The following is a 17,791-nucleotide window of genomic DNA, read 5'->3' as shown; positions in this document are numbered from 1 at the left end:
AATGATGAATAGATTGGAAGATGACAGAATGCTTTTGGAAGATGACACAATTATTTGCAGCGATGACTGTTGTAGCTAAGTTGCCTTCAGCTGCTTGCGTACGTCATCCCTTTTCCAATTCATTTTGTATGGCATTTATTATCATCCGGCTCGAGCAAGAAAGAGAAGTGTAGAGCTGCCTGCTAAGAGAAGAAAAAGGGCCTGGCCTCTAGTGCTCACGTTCCTCCGGCCTTCTACTAGCGATCTTCCACAATCCTCTATTCATGCAACACTGGAATTTAGGTTCAAGTGCCTCTGTCACCTGAAAAGCTCCGCGTTGCGTCTGCGTCCAGTTGAACTTGAAACTTGTCAAGTTCTGAAGCAGTAACAACGGCCGCTCTCATTCACGGGCAGCACGAAGGAGACAGCTAAATCTCAATACTTACGAACATGAAATTAATGGCACAAAGCAATCAAATCACGCATTCAATTACTGTTTTTATTTTCATAGATCTGTCGATCTATCTAACACCGGTCACACGGCAAGATCCACAGGTATCCTGCTTGCTACACGTACAACAAGAAAAAGATCACCATGGCCACGACGGTTAGGTGCTCGGCGTCGGCGTTCACCTTGCGCAGAGGCGACTCCTCCTTATCCGCGGCCACGGACGCGGCGGCGCAGTCGGTGGAGGCCCTCACGGCAGCGATCATGTTGTCCTCGTATGCCTGCTTCTGCATCGTGGCCAGTGCTTGGATGGCTCTATGCATCGCGTTGAGCCCCTCGGTGTACCGCTCACGGCACGTGGCCAGCGCAGCCTGCTGGCCGACCGTCCAGCCGCCGTGCCGTTGTAGGTCCTTGATCGTGGCCACCGCCGCCGTGTAGTTGACCAGCGTCAGGTTCGTGGCGATCACGGCCAGCCCGTGCGTGTCGGCGGTGGCGCTCCCCGGCGCCGCCTGGAGCGTGGTCACGCAGACGGCCTCCAGTTCCTTGCGGAGCGATATGTTTTCCACCTTCGCGCACGTCTCCTTCACGATGGAGGCGAGCGCCACGTGGGAGACGACAAGGAGCACTAGGAGGATGGGGATGAGAAGCCTCGCTGCCATTTTGGGTGTCTCGTTTGGGGAGAATGGAGAGGAGGCAAATCTTGAGGCTTTTGGTGGGTTTATGTAGTAAGATTCCATGGGCAAATCTTGAGGCTTTAATTTGGTGGGTCTATGTAGTAAGATGATGCAAATCTTGAGGCATAAATGGGAGATCAAATTTTGTGATACGCTGCTAAAATGGAATTTCTTTATGAAGTGACAATGGGAGATCAAATTTGTTGTGATAGCTGTATTTTCGCCATAAATAAATTTTCTTAATGAAGACGAACGAGTCTTGGTCATACTTTATTATGCTAGCAATAAACAAAAGAAGTGTCTTGCGGCATATTTTTTTCTATTATATTATTCGCCATAAATGTACAGCTTCCAATGCTGGAATTAAGACACATAAACGTTACCTCCTTCGTGAAATATAAACATTTATGGAAAGCTAAAAATACTTATATTTTAGAAGGGACTTAATACTGTTCAATGTTTAAATTAACAGTGCAGAGCAGATCATGGACTTTGGACCGCTTGCCCATCCAAGATGGCCTCGCCGGCCTATGAGCCAGCTGTGCTAAATTGCCAACCACAGGAATCATACACGTTATCTTTGGATCTTCTTAATGAATGGACGGCTAATGGTAAGACAACATGACAAAAGGCAAAAGTAAATATATGCCTTTATCATGAAATAATTTTGAAATAATTGGCCATAAATGTATTACTATCCAATGTATGAGTTTGAAATGTAAAAGTGCATCGAATATATGATGTATTTTAAGGCACCTAGATATTATTTTAGAACATCGAACACTTATTGTCATAGCAGATGATGTAAAATAGAGCACACTTCCATCGCAGATGATGTAAAATAGGGTACCACACACGTATCAACATATCAACTTTAAGTTTGCAAGATCACAGCGAACATATCTACACGATTAAAATTTATTTATGCATATGCATAATTTGGACATGTTGAGATGGAGCTTATTAAACCAAGCATTTCCACATATTGTTTTTGTATTTCTCATAATGCTGACAATCTTCACGGGGAATTCAATTTCACTGGGTCCATGTCGGAGGGCGGGGTTCAAATCTATTGGATGCAATCTTATTTCTATCAATTCTTTAAATAACTATACTAAAAACTAATAAAACTTTCTTTTTTTGAAAGGAATACGGTAGGGAAGCCCCTACAGTGGTTTTTTTGTGTGAAATAATAAGAACCCAAATCTGCGTCCGTGGAGACTTGAACCTGGGTGGCTGGGTTGTACATCCACTTCCCTAACCAAGTGAGCTAAACTTTTTTGCCGACCTACAGTTCTCCTTAAACTTCTGTGCTTGGTCAGCATGGCTGGCTGCTCTCCTAACAACCAACCCTACGACAAAGGAGGGCGAAGAGGGTCTACGCGAGCTAGCCTTTGGATGTTGACGACTAATGGGCACCAAAATGGGGCTGCGCCATTGGTTATTGACCACTGGACTGACGCAGGCGATGATGCCGAGCGGTGGCACACGATGGTGTTTTGCGCGGGGAGGCTACAGAGCGAGAGGAAGATGGAGAGGGGTACATGGGACTAGAAACTTGCCACATTTGCAATGGAGCGGTTTGTGTGGCTAGAGATGACCGGACGGCGTTGGAAGGACTTCGAATATGTGAGGTTGATTTGCTCGATCGTGAGCTTCCCAACAAGCTTGTGTCGGCGGAGAGGTGGCGGAGCTTCGCTGATGCTCGAAGGATCTCGGGCAGCCTGGCATAGCGGCACGAAACGATGTGGTAACTTTGGTTTCACGTGCACGGCAGAAGAATGGGGGAGAGGGTATTGAGTGTGGTGACTAGGGTTACGTGCCGCATCATCTTTTTTGTGGCAGAAGAATGGGGGAGAAGGTATTGGCCTTCCGGGAAACATCGGAGCGCTGCTTCGGCACCCTCTTCGACCTTGTTGTTGTCTTTTTCGATAAAGGGAATATATTAATATCGAAGGATACCAATTACACCCAGCCTCTACAACAACGCAATGCCCTAAAACATTACGGATGCACATAGCCAAAAAAGAGAAAAAGAAAACTAAGAAATAAAAGTCCCGCTACAGTATCACAGCCCTAGCAACAGTAATACAACCACCACCAAGACAACACCTGAAAATCAGACTCTTCAAAACCAACTCCTCCAAGAAGGGAACAGTGCACCAGCGCCGCCGTCGCCCGATCAAAGATCTTAGGTTTTCACCCTGAAGATAGTCTTCGCTCTCAAAACAATCCCTTCAACAAAGGCATTGCCAGGCACAACCAGTTAAGGCCAGACCTTGGATTTTCACCCTGAAAGGTAAGACTCCGAACTTCACATGTGCTGCCGCCTCCACTTCCATACCACTGCTGCGAAGTCCGAAACACCAAGCAAGCCCATCAACAGCGCAAAGACTTGAACCTCCATTAGCTAGTTCTCCAATCCGGCCTTCATGATATTCTCTTCTTCTGACTTCACCATGCACTAGTAGGAAAACCCTTATAGGCGGAGCTTAGTTCTATAGCGCACCATTAAAAATGCGCCACATAAATTTATTTTGTGGCGCACCAGGCAAGGTGCGCCACAGAAATAGCTTAATTTTGTGGCGCACCAGGGAACCGTGCGCCACAAAAACTTGGTGGACCCTACAACCTGTCACCCCCAATCATTGGTTTTACTATTTCTATGGCGCACTTACCCGAGTGCGCCACAGAAATTCCTTATTCTCTGGCGCAGTCCCACTGTGCGCCACAAAAATAAGCTATTCTGTGGCGCAGTTTGCCTGGTGCGGCACAGAAATAAGGTATTCTGTGGCACACTGTGCTCGGTGCGCCACAGAATTAGCGAACCAGATATACAAAAGTGAGCCAACCTCCCACCTACCACACTACACAAGCCATTCTTCTTCCTCCATCTAGCTCGTCCCCCCTTCTCTCTCATACCATTTTGGCTCTACTTTTCACTTGCTTGGGTATTTATTGCACTTACTTTGGTTGATACATAATTGGAGTTGAGGAGAAGGCTCTCCATACTCTCTCCTCCTCTCGAACTCATCGATCGCGGTCTCGTCTCGGTATCGAATCTACAAGGTGAGTAGTTGGAGGAGACATACATATGCTTGGAGGAGACATGCATATGCTTGTAGATCTTGTGTGGCCGTCGTGTGTATGGATGCTTGTTGCAGGTGAAGCGCTTGTGTGTGTGCCGGTGTGGTGCATGGATGTTTGCCGAAATGTTGATTCATTTCCGTTTCGGCTAATTTTGCACTACCCATATGTCCTACCTTGAGGAGAGGTCATGCCGAATTTTTCCGCTCCATGTAATACCTTGAGGAGAGGTACGGCCCATGCATGTGTGTGCATTTGTTGCGGTTCTAATTTCCTGTTCTATGTATACCATTTGCAGGCAAGCATGGTCCTCTCGATGAGTTCCGCTCGAATCTCTAGATACAAGATAGACGCGAAGGAGGACATGATTCGGAACAATAGGCGCCAGATAAGATACAAGATAGACCCATTTGCGACCTCAACCACTAGGCTAAGCCCACGTCGTCACTATGGATTCAGAGTTTTAGGCTCTCTGTCACAACAACACTTGGCGCCTCGTCCCGCCACCTCCTCATCATCATATAGTTGGCTGCAAATGGGTCTTCAAGCTCAAGCAGAAACCCGATGGTTCCATTGATTGGTACAAGGCATGCTATATTGTCCGCGAGATCTTCCTACGCCCCCCCCCCCTCCCCAGCCTCGTCTGCGCCGCCTTCGCTTGCTACGCTTTCCGCCGCGTCCGCTCATCCCCGGCCTTCCGCCGCAGTTTCCGCGCGCCGCCTCTCCTCGCATTTTTCCTCGAGCCCAACTTTGAAGTGGCCCCGGACTTTTCATGCCCATGGCGCAGCTGCGACCCTGACCTTGTCGCCACCGATTTCTTTAACATCCGCCACGCCGACGCCAACGCCAACGCCAAAACTACCGCAGTCAGGGAGATCGAATCCCCGACTCCTAGCTGTGACGGCTACTTCCCGACTCCGATCCAAACCAATCTTGGTGCCGATGAACACCGTGCGCACACTGACGTGATCGTCCGCCAGTGCGTGCGTGAACAAGGCGGGGATAGCAGGATCTCGGAGAGCCAGGCATCAACCCAGAGAGCTAGCGGCACCAGCTGCAGTCAGTGATGTCCGGCCAGAGCAGAGCGGCGACGAGGCACCACAAGGCGCGTCACTGTGGGAGTGCAGACGATGAAGGAGCTTGAGGTTCTGCGTGTATAGGCACCGGATCCCCAGGCCGCCCACCTCTTTGGACCGACACGCCTTCGTTCAGTTTGGGTGGGCGGTGACCATTTTTGTCCCCAGCACCGCGAAACGTGCTACTGGTTCTTGTTTGTTCCTAAAATTGATAGAAATGCATGGTCACTAAGTATTCTTCATTGAGCAAGAACCCAGCGCGCGGGCAAGCAAAATCACTAAGAGCATGTCTAACAGATCCCTTAAAAGGGTCAAATCCGTATAATAACCCCTGAATACGGGTATCGGCTCTGCCCGGCCATCTAGCACGCCCCGTAAAAATGGTCCCCTCTCCGATTTTTGCTGGTTTCGATTATGGGGCGGGTCTTCACTCCCTACTTGTGCGGGGTGAGAGCGGGGATGCGCGAAGGGTTTCGCTGAAGCCAACCGCCGCCGCCGCCGCCCGATCTCCTCCGCCCCGCCCTTCCCGGCCGGATCCCGCTGCCATGGGTCGTGCAGCAAGGCCGCCTACCGCCGGCGGTGCACCTCCTTCGGCCGCGGTGGTTGATGTCCCCGTCGGAGGTCCGCCGAACGCCGGCGACGTGTCGGCCATGATCTACGCCACCATCCCGTTGAAGAGGAAGAGGATTCCGAAGCAATTCTTCGAAGCACCTTCGCAGGCCGCAGCTTCGTCGGCTGCAGCTTCGCCGGCGTGAAGCTGGTGGTGGAAGTGCTCAAGGTGAGTCTCCGGCGAGTGGTGGCGCCACTGGCGATGGACTAGTTGATGGTTGATCACATTTGGGAACTTCCGTGGCTTGAACATTGCCTATGATCGTGTTGTGATGTTAAAAACTATGAATTATGCATCACATATTTTGGCTGTGCTATGTTTAATCTGAAATTGTTGTGCAAATTATTGTCTAAAACCCGAGTTTTCGGCCGGTGAAAACTGAATACAGGGCCTGTACTCGCGTTTTAAGGGGCGAAAATATACGGGCCTGTTAGAGCATGTCTAACAGGCCCCGTATTTTTTCGCCCCGTAAAACGCGAGTAGAGGGCCCCGTATCCGGTTTTCACCGGCCGAAAACTCGGTCGAGCTAGCAGAACCCGTATCCCCACCCCGTAAAACAGAATATTCTGTTTTACGGGGTGGGGATACGGGTTCTGCTAGCTCCTCCGAGTTTCCTGCCCCTCAAAACAGGGTTTTAGACAGCAATTTGCACAACAATTTCACATCAAACATAGCACATCCAAAATATGTGATGCATAATTCATAGTTTTAACATCACAACGCGATCATAGGCAATGTTCAAGCCACGGAAGTTCCCAAATGTGATCAACCATCAATGGATCCTCAATGCGCTGCCAATAGCGCTTGCCGCCTTGGTCCACTCCGGTGCACGCATCCATCCCCACCTTGCTCCAAGCACGGACCAAGATGGCGTCTTCGATCTCGCTGTAGTTCGCCGTGCGTGGCTTCGGCGTCGACGAAGAACCGGCGGCAGCCGGATCAACCTCAACCACCTCCTCCTCGTCACCCTCATCCTCCTCCTCGTCATCAAAGTCTTCAACGTTGCACTCCCCATCGAATGCACCGATACCGGCGTCCAAATTCACCGTGGATTCGTTGAGCATGTCCAAGTAGGATGTTGTGGACTCAACATCGAACACCTTGTCTACATCGACGGTGGGTGGCGGCGGCGCGGGCGGCGCAACAGCCGGAACGGACGGAGCAGGGGTCGTGACCTTGGAGGGCGGTGGAGGCGCGAGGCCGATGCGGCTGATTGCCTTTGTCCGCACCTTGGCCGGCGCGGCGCCCCTCGGCCCGGCCGCCTTGGTCTTCACCCGGCCCGCCTTCTTGGCAGCCGGCGGCGCTTCACCCACTGAATCGGCGGCCGCCGCAGGTGCATCAAAAAATTGCTTCGGGATCCTCTTCCTCTTCGACGGGATGGTGGAGGCGATCATGGCCGATACGACGCCGGCGGTCGGCGGACCTCCGACGGGGACATCAACCACCGCGCCCGAAGGAGGTGTACCGCCGGTGGTAGGCGGCTCTTGCGGACGGTCCATGGCGGCCGGATCCGGCCGGGAAGGGCGCGGGGGAGGAGATCGGGCGGCGGCGGCGGCGGTTGGCTTCTGCGAAATGCTTCGCGCGCAGTGGAGTGGGCGATACTGGTTTCGCCCACTATCCCCGCTCCCACCCCGCACAAGTAGGGGGCGACGACCCACCCCGTACTCGAAAACAGCAAAAAACGATGCGGGCACCGTTTTTACGGGGCGTGCTAGATGGCCGGGTAGAGCCGAAACCCCCAAATCGGCGGTTATTATACGGGTTTGCCCCTTTTACGGGGTCTGTTAGACCTGCTCTTAGACATGCTCTAATATCAGATATATCGTCTGAACCACTCCATGTGAAAGAAGCTATGCACCAGCTGGAGAACACATCCGGAAGTAGCGAATGTAACCTCCGGGAGGAAATTAGATGCATCTCTGCTCAACAAGGGCACGCTACAGTCTCAAGAATAGAAACCACTCGTCATGACGGGACCAATCCAGGCATCCATTGATCCATACGGGCTGGAATGCAGAGTGAATAAAAATCAGTGTGATCCTCTCCTTCGTAGCTAAGTAACCAAAGAACTCGTGCAGATCTAGCATCGTGCACATCGTCTTCATGATCCTGCTGTCTCTCATCTTCATGATCACGGCAGTGCGGTCCTCTTGGAGTTGGTGCTCTTCCTTTGTGCTCGTTGTTAGATGTATATATATGTATATTGTAGTTTCCCCATATGTTAGGGGGCTTTCTGCATATGTGCACCTGTACATGTACTATATATTGTGGCCTTTGGCCCCCTGGTAATACAACAAGCATATTATCATGGACTGTGCTACGTAGCGGCGCCGCACATATCTCGTTCCGTGCGGCGCCAGCCTGGCAACATTTCGTCCGACGTCCGTTGCGCTGCCCTCTTCAGAAGAGCTGGTCCAGCCCACGGGTGGCCCTACACAAAAAGCCGATGCAAAAGCAACCTGCTGCACGACGGTGCTACTTTTCTACACAACACATATTACAATACTCCTCTAGCACTATTTATCTACCTTAATTTTTCTGTTACACAACACTTACGAAGTCATCTCTTGACAAAGAAACCAATTTAATTGTCAATCAATCGACTTGGAAAGTCAAAGTTGCAAAAAGGACACATTGCCTAGCTGCCAAATTTCTGATGGCTAGGTGCCCAAATTCATTATTCTTAGGTACCAAATTCTTTGCGAATAGCTTCCAAAATCAAATTTCTGATGGCTAGCTGCCCAAATTCATTATTCCTAGCTACCAAATTCTTTGCGAATAGCTTCCAAAATCTTACTGCCTAGCTGCCAAATTTTCTTTGCACTTAGCGATCAAATTCTTTGGGAATAGCTTCCAAAATCTTACTGCCTAGCTGCCAAATTTCTTTGCACTTAGCGACCAAATTCTTTGGGAATAGCTTCCAAATTCGTTGTCCCTAGCTCCCAAAAATTCACTGCTCTTAGTTGCACAATTCCTTGTGCTTAGCTGCCAAATTTCTACCGCCGAGCTACCAAATTCCAAAAGCTAGCTGCCAAAATCCCTCTCGCCTAGATGGCAATATAATTGTGCTTGCTAATTGTGATTTGTTCCAAACAAAAATTCAAGAACTGGAGTCATGCAATTGGGAAGAAGTCACTGGATAGTTCACATGCAAAAGCGACATAAGTAACTTAACGGAAATCAAGACACAAAGAGAGAAAAAAAGCCGATTGATTGAGCTGTAGAGGGAAAAGATGTGCCGGTTGCCGGACTTGTCATCCCGTGCTTGCCCTCCGTCTGCCTATCGCCGGCGAGCTCCCCCCACGCACTTTCCAGAGGATGCCATGCTTGCCGGGTACTAACCTCCCTGCCTGGCCAACGAGCGCCTCCAACTCGCCCGCATGCCTCAGGTGCTCACCTACATCTTGCTCCCTGCCGCGAGATCGTCAGAGACAGCGTCCCTGCCGCTCGCCTGTGGCTTTCTCGTCGGGGGAGGCCACCCCTGATGCGCATTTGTCCACGCCTTGAGGACGGCGACCTAGCGAGGTGTCTGTCCGCCACGCCAGCGGCGGCTTGAGGACGGCGACATGGATGAGCCGTTGGTGCGCTACACCTCCTCCTCATCCTCCCTCGCCGGCGGCGGCCTGGTGGAGCCGTCGCAGGTCACGCCTCTCCTTGGTGGAGCCGTCGCAGCGTCACGCCTCTCCTCCTCCCTCGCCGTCGGCGGCCTGGTGGAGCCGTCACTGCGTCACGCCCCCTCCTCCTTGCTCATCGGCGACGGCTCAAGGACGGCAAACGAGCAGACCCATCCTGGTGGAGCTGTCGCTGCGTCACGCCTCCTCCTCCTTGCTCATCGGCGACGGCTCCTCGATGTCACCGCTTGCGGCGGCGCAGCTTCCCAGGGTAAGAGAGAGAGATGAGGATTGTTTGGTGAAGAGCAGCTCACGGGATAAACATGAGGTGAAGTACTAGAGTGGGTGGTGGTGGGGTTACACGATATGCGGTTTCCTATAGGGCGCGATGACGTTTTGCTAATCGTGATGTACCGCTGCACGCGAAGCCAAAAGTGCGGCGCCTCTATATAGAATTTCCCTATTATCATAACATGGTATCAGAGCTAAAATCGATTCTGGTTCCCGGCCGAAGTTGCTTGTTCCCGGCCGAAGTTACTTCTTGATCTCCTCTTCTCCGACGCCCTCGATTTCCTGCTCGTTTCCTCTGCTCTCCGTCTCGATCGAATCCGCGCGCGAGGCCGCTGCTCTGCCCCGCCGAATCCGCGCGTGAGGCCGTGCTCTGCCCCGCCGAATCCGCGCGTGAGGCCGCTGCTCTGCCCCGCCGCCGATCCCGCGTGAGGCCGCTGCTCTGCCATCGCGACGCCCTCGATCTTCATCGCGACGCGCCCTCGATCTCCATCGCCCTGCTCGATTCCATCGCCAGGACGCCAGACGCCAGACGCCAGACGCCCGCTCCCGATCCGGATCGCGCCAGGCCTCGTCCTTGGCCTGCTCTCCGTCGCCCGTCGCCCGTCCCGCGCGTGGCTTGGCCCGATCGATCCTGCTGCGTGTCGCCGTCCCCCGTCCCTGTTCTCCGGCCGCACGATCAATCTCCCTGCTGGCTCCCGATCAATCTCCCTGCGTGGCTCAATCTACTTCCTGCAGTAGCTCCGCCCGATCAATCTCCCTGCGTGGCTCCGATCGGCTCGCGCGTGGCCGTGCTGAGATTGATCTCCTTCCCTCAGTTGACTTCCGTCTGAGTAAAAAAAAAAAAAAAAAAAAAAAAAAGCAAAAAAAAAGCAAAAAAAAAATACTGTCGTCGGCTGTTGTTATCCGATGTCTTCTTCCGCTGATCCCGCCTTATCTTTGGGCCTCCCTTCGGTACTTGGTCTTTGTCCGCTGCCTCCGTGTATGACGGCTCATTCTTTGTCGCCGTCTGCGGTCTCTTCACGCGGCTCTCTCTGCGCTTCACCGACTCCGTCTACGTCGGCTCGCCGCTCTACACCGACTTTCGCGGCTTCTTCCCGCGGCTCTTGCCGCGCTTCGCCGATTTTGTCTCCCTCGACCTGCCGCTCTACATCGACTTTTGTGGCCTCTTCATGCGGCTCTGCCCGCGCTTCGCCGACTTCGACTACGTCGGCCCGCCGCTCTACATCGACTTTTGCGGCCTCTTCCCGCGGTTATGGCCGCGCTTCGTCGACTCCATCTACGTCGGCTTGCCGCTCTACATCGACTTTCGCGGCCTCTTCACGTGGTTATGGCCGCGCTTTGCCGACTCTGTCTTCATCGGCGTGTTGCTCTCCGTCACCCCCTTTGGTGGCCTCTGTGCGTGTGAGTGATAGCTCCTCGTCGGCACCTGATTGTACGTCGACCTCTCCAGTCGCGCCCCTCTCTGCGCATGAGATAGCGCAGGTTCACCGCCTGCTTGATGCTTGGGATTCCAGTTTACGTCAGCAGCGTCGCGGTCCGAGTCTTTGCCCTCGTCCTCATTGCACCTACTGTGGCAAGGTTGGCCACTCTTCCTCCACCTGTTGGACGCGGGATCCCAGTTTACGTCAGCAGTTCCAGGATCGTCAGCAGGCTGGCTCTTCAGGATCTTCTGCAGTTGCACTCTCTGATCAGGACATTCTCGTGGGGTCTTCGTGGTCTGCTCGCTACCTGCACTCTTCCTCGCCGGGCGCTGCTGGTTCTGTGACTGGCCCTTCTGGCACTGCGCGACCACCACTTTCTACACAGTCAGGTACGTCCCCGTGGTATCTGGATTCTGGAGCTTCCTTTCATATGACCTCTGAGTCCTCTATTCTGTCTGCTTTTCGGTCTCTTATTTCTCCTGTCCGTGTTGTCACGGCTGATGGTACCTCTATTCCTGTTTCTAGTACAGGCACCCTTTCTACTCCCTCTTTTTCTGTCCCTGATGTTTCTCATGTTCCTCTCCTTCAGCTGAACCTTTTCTCTGCTAGCCAGCTCACCGATTCTGGTTGTCGCGTCATTCTTGACGCCGAGTCTTGTGCGGTTCAGGATCGTCGCACACATGCCCTGGTTGGAGCTGGCCCTCGTAGCCGTCAGTCTCCGAGGCTTTGGGAGTTAGACTGGCTTCGTGTTCCTTCCGCTGCCACTTTATCTGCCAGTTCTCCTCCGGTTGTTGCCTCTGTCACCGGCTCTTTTCAGCAGTGGCATCATCGTCTTGGTCACCTTTGTGACTCTCGCCTGTCGTCCTTGGTTCATCGTGGCCTTCTGGGGTCTGTTTCTGGAGATGGGTCGTTACACTGTCAGGGTTGTAGGTTAGGCAAACAGATTCAGCTTCCCTATCCTACTAGTGTGTCTGTCACTCAACGACCGTTCGATTTAGTCCATTCAGATGTTTGGGGTCCGGCTCCCTTCGCTTCGAAAGGGGGCCATCGATACTATATCTTATTCATTGATGATTTTTCACGGTACACCTGGGTGTTTTTCATGCACTCTCGCAGTGAGGTGCTCTCTATTTATCAGCGTTTTGCGGCCATGGTCCGCACTCAGTATTCCTCACCCATTCGCGTGTTCCGTGCTGATTCTGCTGGTGAGTATATCTCTCAGCACCTTCTTGGTGTCCTTGCTGAGGAGGGCACCCTCGCTCAGTTTTCTTGTCCCGGCGCGCATGCTCAAAATGGCGTCGCCGAGCGTAAGCATCGTCATCTTCTTGAGACCACCCGTGCTATGATGATTGCCTCTTCTCTTCCGCCACATTTCTGGGCTGAGGCTGTCGCTACGTCGGCCCACCTCATTAACATTCAGCCTTCCGCTGCTCTACAGGGTGGCATTCCTCTCGAGCGTCTCTCTGGTGTTTCTCCAGACTACTCGACTCTCCGTTCTTTTGGTTGCGTCTGCTATGTCCTTCTGCCTCCTCGCGAACGCACCAAACTGACCGCTCAGTCTGTTGAGTGTGTTTTTCTCGGATACAGTGATGAGCATAAGGGCTATCGCTGTTGGGACCCCGTTGGTCGTCGGATGCGCATCTCTCGTGACGTCAAGTTTGATGAGACGCGTCCCTTCTATCCTCGCCCCACCTCGGGTACTTACCCGGTGGATGATATCTCTTTTCTTCTTTTTCCGGATGCACCCCCTGCTGTCCCTCCTCCCCTCCCACCTACTTCTGATGCGCCCCCTTCGGCGCCATCCTCTCGTTCGTCTAGTCCACCTAGTACTCCTCGTTCTCCGGCTTCGGCTCCTTCCGATGCTGTCCCTTCTTCCTCTTCTTCTGATGACTTGTCTTCTACCGATGAGCTTCCCCCTTCTCGACCTGTTCGTCAGCGTCGTGCTCCAGTTCGTTACTCTCCTAGTCAGTATGGTCTTTCTGTAGTTTCCGAGCCGACTTCTTATCGGGATGCCGAGCGTCATCCTGAATGGCAGCTTGCCATGGCTGAGGAGATCGCTGCGCTTGAGCGCACTGGCACTTGGGATCTTGTTTCTCCCCCTTCTGGTGTTCGTCCTATCACGTGTAAGTGGGTCTATAAAATTAAGACTCGCTCTGATGGATCTCTTGAGCGCTATAAAGCGCGTCTTGTGGCTCGTGGCTTTCAGCAGGAGCACGGCCGTGACTATGATGAGACATTTGCCCCGGTGGCTCATATGACTACTGTGCGTACCCTTCTTGCTGTTGCTTCTGTTCGCCGCTGGTCTGTCTCCCAGCTTGATGTTCAGAATGCTTTTCTTAATGGCGAGTTGAGTGAGGAGGTTTACATGCAGCCTCCTCCTGGGTATTCTGTTCCCGATGGGATGGTTTGTCGTCTTCGACGTTCTCTCTATGGTCTCAAACAGGCCCCTCGTGCCTGGTTTGAGCGCTTCGCCTCTGTGGTGACTGCTGCTGGTTTCTCTCCTAGTCTTCATGATCCAGCACTTTTCGTTCACACTTCTCCTCGTGGACGTACTCTTCTTCTTCTCTATGTTGATGATATGATCATTACTGGTGATGATCCTGAGTATATTGCCTTCGTCAAGGCTCGTCTTCGTGATCAGTTTCTTATGACTGATCTTGGTCCTCTTCGCTATTTTCTTGGCATTGAGGTTTCCTCCACTTCTGATGGCTTTTCTATCTCTCAGGAAAAGTACATTCAGGATCTTCTTGCTCGTGCTGCTCTTGGGGATGAGCGCACAGTCGATACTCCTATGGAGCTTAATGTTAAGCTTCGTCCTACTGATGGTGATCCTCTTCCTGATCCCACCCGTTATCGCCATCTTGTTGGGAGTCTTGTTTATCTTGCTGTCACTCGTCCTGATATTTCTTATCCTGTTCATATTCTCGAGTCGGTTGTCTCATCTCCTACCACTGTTCACTATAGTCATCTCCTCCGTGTTCTTCGTTATCTTCGTGGCACGATCACTCGTCGCCTTTTCTTTCCTCGTTCCAGCTCTCTCCAGCTCCAGTGCTATTCGGATGCTACGTGGGCGAGTGATCCTACGGATCGTCGTTCGCTTTCTGCTTACTGTGTGTTTCTTGGTGGTTCGCTTGTTGCTTGGAAGACGAAGAAACATGTCGCAGTTTCCCGTTCGAGTGTTGAGGCTGAGTTGCGGGCTATGGCTTTGTTGATTGCTGAGGTGACTTGGTTACGGTGGTTGCTTGCAGATTTTGGGGTCTCTGTTACGGCACCCACTCCACTTTTGTCTGACAGTACAGGTGCTATCAGTATTGCACGTGATCCGGTCAAGCATGAGCTGACCAAGCATATCGGTGTTGATGCTTTTTACACGCGTGCACAGGTACAGGATGATGTTGTTGCGGTTCATTATGTGCCTTCAGATTTGCAGTTGGCGGATTTCTTTACGAAGGCACAGACTCGAGCGCAGCATGATTTCTTTCTCTCCAAACTCAGTGTTGTGGATCCACCATGAGTTTGAGGGGGGGTGTTAGATGTATATATATGTATATTGTAGTTTCCCCATATGTTAGGGGACTTTCTGCATATGTGCACCTGTACATGTACTATATATTGTGGCCTTTGGCCCCCTGGTAATACAACAAGCATATTATCATAACACTCGTGATGCACACCAGGAACACCTCGGCTCCTCCAAGTAAATGGGATTACTAGCCAAAATAAAGATGACAAGTCCGGATGAGGCAACCAAATGCAACGGATACTCAATTCATGGATAACCCTTTCCACTGTCCTGTAAACAATTATTCAGTCACTAAACCAGCTCTTCGAAACACAATATGGCCATCAGAACCTAGCATATTCTTGTGACATGCTGAAACCTGTTATTCTGCTAGTTGCCACATTTACATTCTGCTTAGTGGATAAAGGAAAAGATGCCTGTTCAGGCTGAACCCACTTATTTTTCATGTGCTTATTATTCGAAGTTATTAACGGCGGGTGCTGTTCATGGTGCATCCTCAAAACATTCTGAAAAACCCAAAACGTCTACGCAGATTAGTTTCCTATGTATGATCTGTTCCTTGTGTTTGAAGGGTTCCTGATTATTCCCCTACAGAACTGAATTTCCGTTTGGGTGCGCGGTGACCAGTTTATACTGATTCTTCACATACCCAATGAGGATGAGGATGGTATCAATAAAGAAATAGCCGCAACGTTGGAGGCCTTCTTGCGTCCCAACGAGGATGACGATGGCTCTTTTATTAGCAAGATCACTAATTTGGATGCACAGTTGATAACTGCAAGAGACCATATCTTGAGGATAAGTCCATGACTCTGAGGTCTGCGAGTGTGCCTAGTACAGAAAGAGAAACCTGATGATGAGTTGGTGATAACTTTATAAGTGGAAGCTCCATTCCCCTGCAGAACTGAATTCAGTTTGGCTGGGCGGTGACCAGTTTATACTGATTCTTCACATACTTAGCTATGCACCGGGCAGGAGAACACCAGCACGCCACATCCGGAAGTAGCTAATGTAACCTCCGGGAAGAAATTAGATGCATCTCTGCTCAACAAGGGCACGCTACATTCTCAAGAATAGTAACCACTCGCCATGACGGGACCAATCCAGGCATCCATCGATCCATACGGGCTGGAATGCAGAGTGAATAAAAATCATTGTGATGCTGCTCTCCTTCGTAGCTAAGTAACCGTAGAACTCCATGGTTATTCTAACACGCATAGCACTCACGGCGCCTTGCCTATATAAACAGCCTTGCACGTCCGCCTAAACGATATCACCAGTTCATCACCACCCCTGCAAAGCCAAGAAACAAGAGCACATGGCTACCATGGCCGAGCGCCTCGCCCTCGCCTTTCTGCTTGCGGCCGCCGCCGCTCTGGCGGCATCGGCGGTGGACACCAAGCTGACCCTGCAGAACCTGTGCCCGTTCCCCGTGCGCCCGCTGGTCACCCCCAACGGGAACTTCTCCTCCATCTCCGACAACACCATCGAGCTCGACCCCAACGGGGGGCTGGTCTCCTTCCCCTTCCCGGACACCTTCTGGGCTGGCAGCGTGGTGGCGCGCACCTTCCGCAGGACGCCCACCAGCTGCGACACGGGCTCGTCGCCGCCGAGGACGGTGGTGCAGCTGGCCGTGCACTCCACCGAGGACCTGGCGACGTACAGCGTCAGCCTCGAGGACGGCTTCAACCTGGCGACGGTGGTCACCCCGCTGTTCAGCCGCGGCGGGCAGTGCTCGGCGCTGGGCTGCCCGCTGAACCTCACCAACGGGTGCCCCGTGGATCAGGTCAAATTCGACGACTGCGGCGTCATGGTGGCGTGCAAGGGGGACCCCGGGTACTTCAAGCGGTGGTGCCCGCTGACGCGGGTGAACGGTACCGACCGTGTGAGCCACTGCTACAGAGCTGCATCGCGCCCCGCGAGCTCAAGGTCGTCTTCTGCCAGACGGAGCTCGCCCATCTGACCATGGTCGGTGCCGCCTCCATTGTAACTGGCCGGTCGATATAGAGGCAGCCCACACATAAATTAAATGATGATAGTGAAGTCCCATTCTTTGCAAATATAAAATTGAATTCCTTAAGCAAATGAATGCATGTGAAGATAATAAGGAGGAATGAACAACACACGCTGGATTGAGTAATGCTACACCTACAAAAATATTTTACAAAAAAGTCATACGGACTCACATAGCAGAGCCGGAAATCCAAACTCAGCCCCGGTTTTTTCAGGAGGGGATGAAACTTCAACAAACCAATGTAGCCCATGTCAGCCCGTACATTTTCCGTAAGCCTATTGGTCCGTACGTCCAGGATTACCGCGCTGGATTACCAAGAAAGTTACCAATTCGAACCAAGATATCATCAGCCATGCAACGTCAACACTTATCAAAAAGTTTCCGACCATTGGTAAGCCTCTTTTCTGAAACTGTATGTCGCACTGGTGTGCAGCTTGTTCACGAGAAAAGAGAAGCAATGGGACTGGGATCGATGTTCGTAATGTTGACAGATGTGCTTGTTGTGTTCATTAGATTTTGGTTGGCATGTATGGATGCCTGAAAGGCTGAACATGCTATAATTAATGACGAATACTTCCAATGAGCTCCCACAACTAATGATGAATAGATTGGAAGATGACAGAATGCTTTTGGAAGATGACACAATTATTTAACTGTTGTAGCTAAGTTACCTTCCGGTGCTCATGCGTCATCCCTTTTCCAATTCATTTTGTATGTCATTTATCATCATCCGGCTCGAGCAAGAAAGAAAAGTGTAGAGCTGCCCCGCTAAGAGAAGAAAAAGGGCCTGGCCTCTAGTGCTCACGTTCCTCCGGCCCTCTACTAGCGATCTTCCACAATCCTCTATCCATGCAACACTGGAATTTAGCTTCAAGACACGTGGGCTTGTAGACCGCTCTTTTTGCCTCTGAGACCTGTGAAGCTCCGCGCTGCGTCTGCGTCTAGTTGGACTTGAAACTTGTCAAGTTCTGAAGCAGTAACGATGGCCGTTCTCATTCACGGGAAGCACGAAGGAGACAGCTAAATCTCAATATTACGAACATGAAATTAATGGCAC

At 51.7% G+C, this 17,791-nt stretch overlaps 1 protein-coding gene and 1 pseudogene across 1 annotated transcript; one reads left to right on the top strand and one right to left on the bottom strand.

Annotated features, from left to right (window-relative positions):
• Positions 1–435: 435 nt before the first annotated feature.
• On the bottom strand, positions 436–1,109 carry LOC127325983 (uncharacterized). Its single transcript, XM_051352824.2, has one exon. The coding sequence runs from the start codon at positions 1,084–1,086 to the stop codon at positions 547–549; it is 540 nt and encodes a 179-aa protein (XP_051208784.1). The 5' UTR covers positions 1,087–1,109; the 3' UTR covers positions 436–546.
• Positions 1,110–15,863: 14,754 nt separating this feature from the next.
• On the top strand, positions 15,864–17,299 carry LOC127325982 (osmotin-like protein; annotated as a pseudogene).
• Positions 17,300–17,791: the final 492 nt, after the last annotated feature.

The sequence above is a fragment of the Lolium perenne genome, chromosome 1, assembly GCF_019359855.2.
Source record: "Lolium perenne isolate Kyuss_39 chromosome 1, Kyuss_2.0, whole genome shotgun sequence".
NCBI lineage: Eukaryota > Viridiplantae > Streptophyta > Magnoliopsida > Poales > Poaceae > Lolium > Lolium perenne.
The sequence above is the reverse complement of the archived record's forward strand: the minus strand, read 5'-3'. Positions and strand labels throughout refer to the sequence as shown.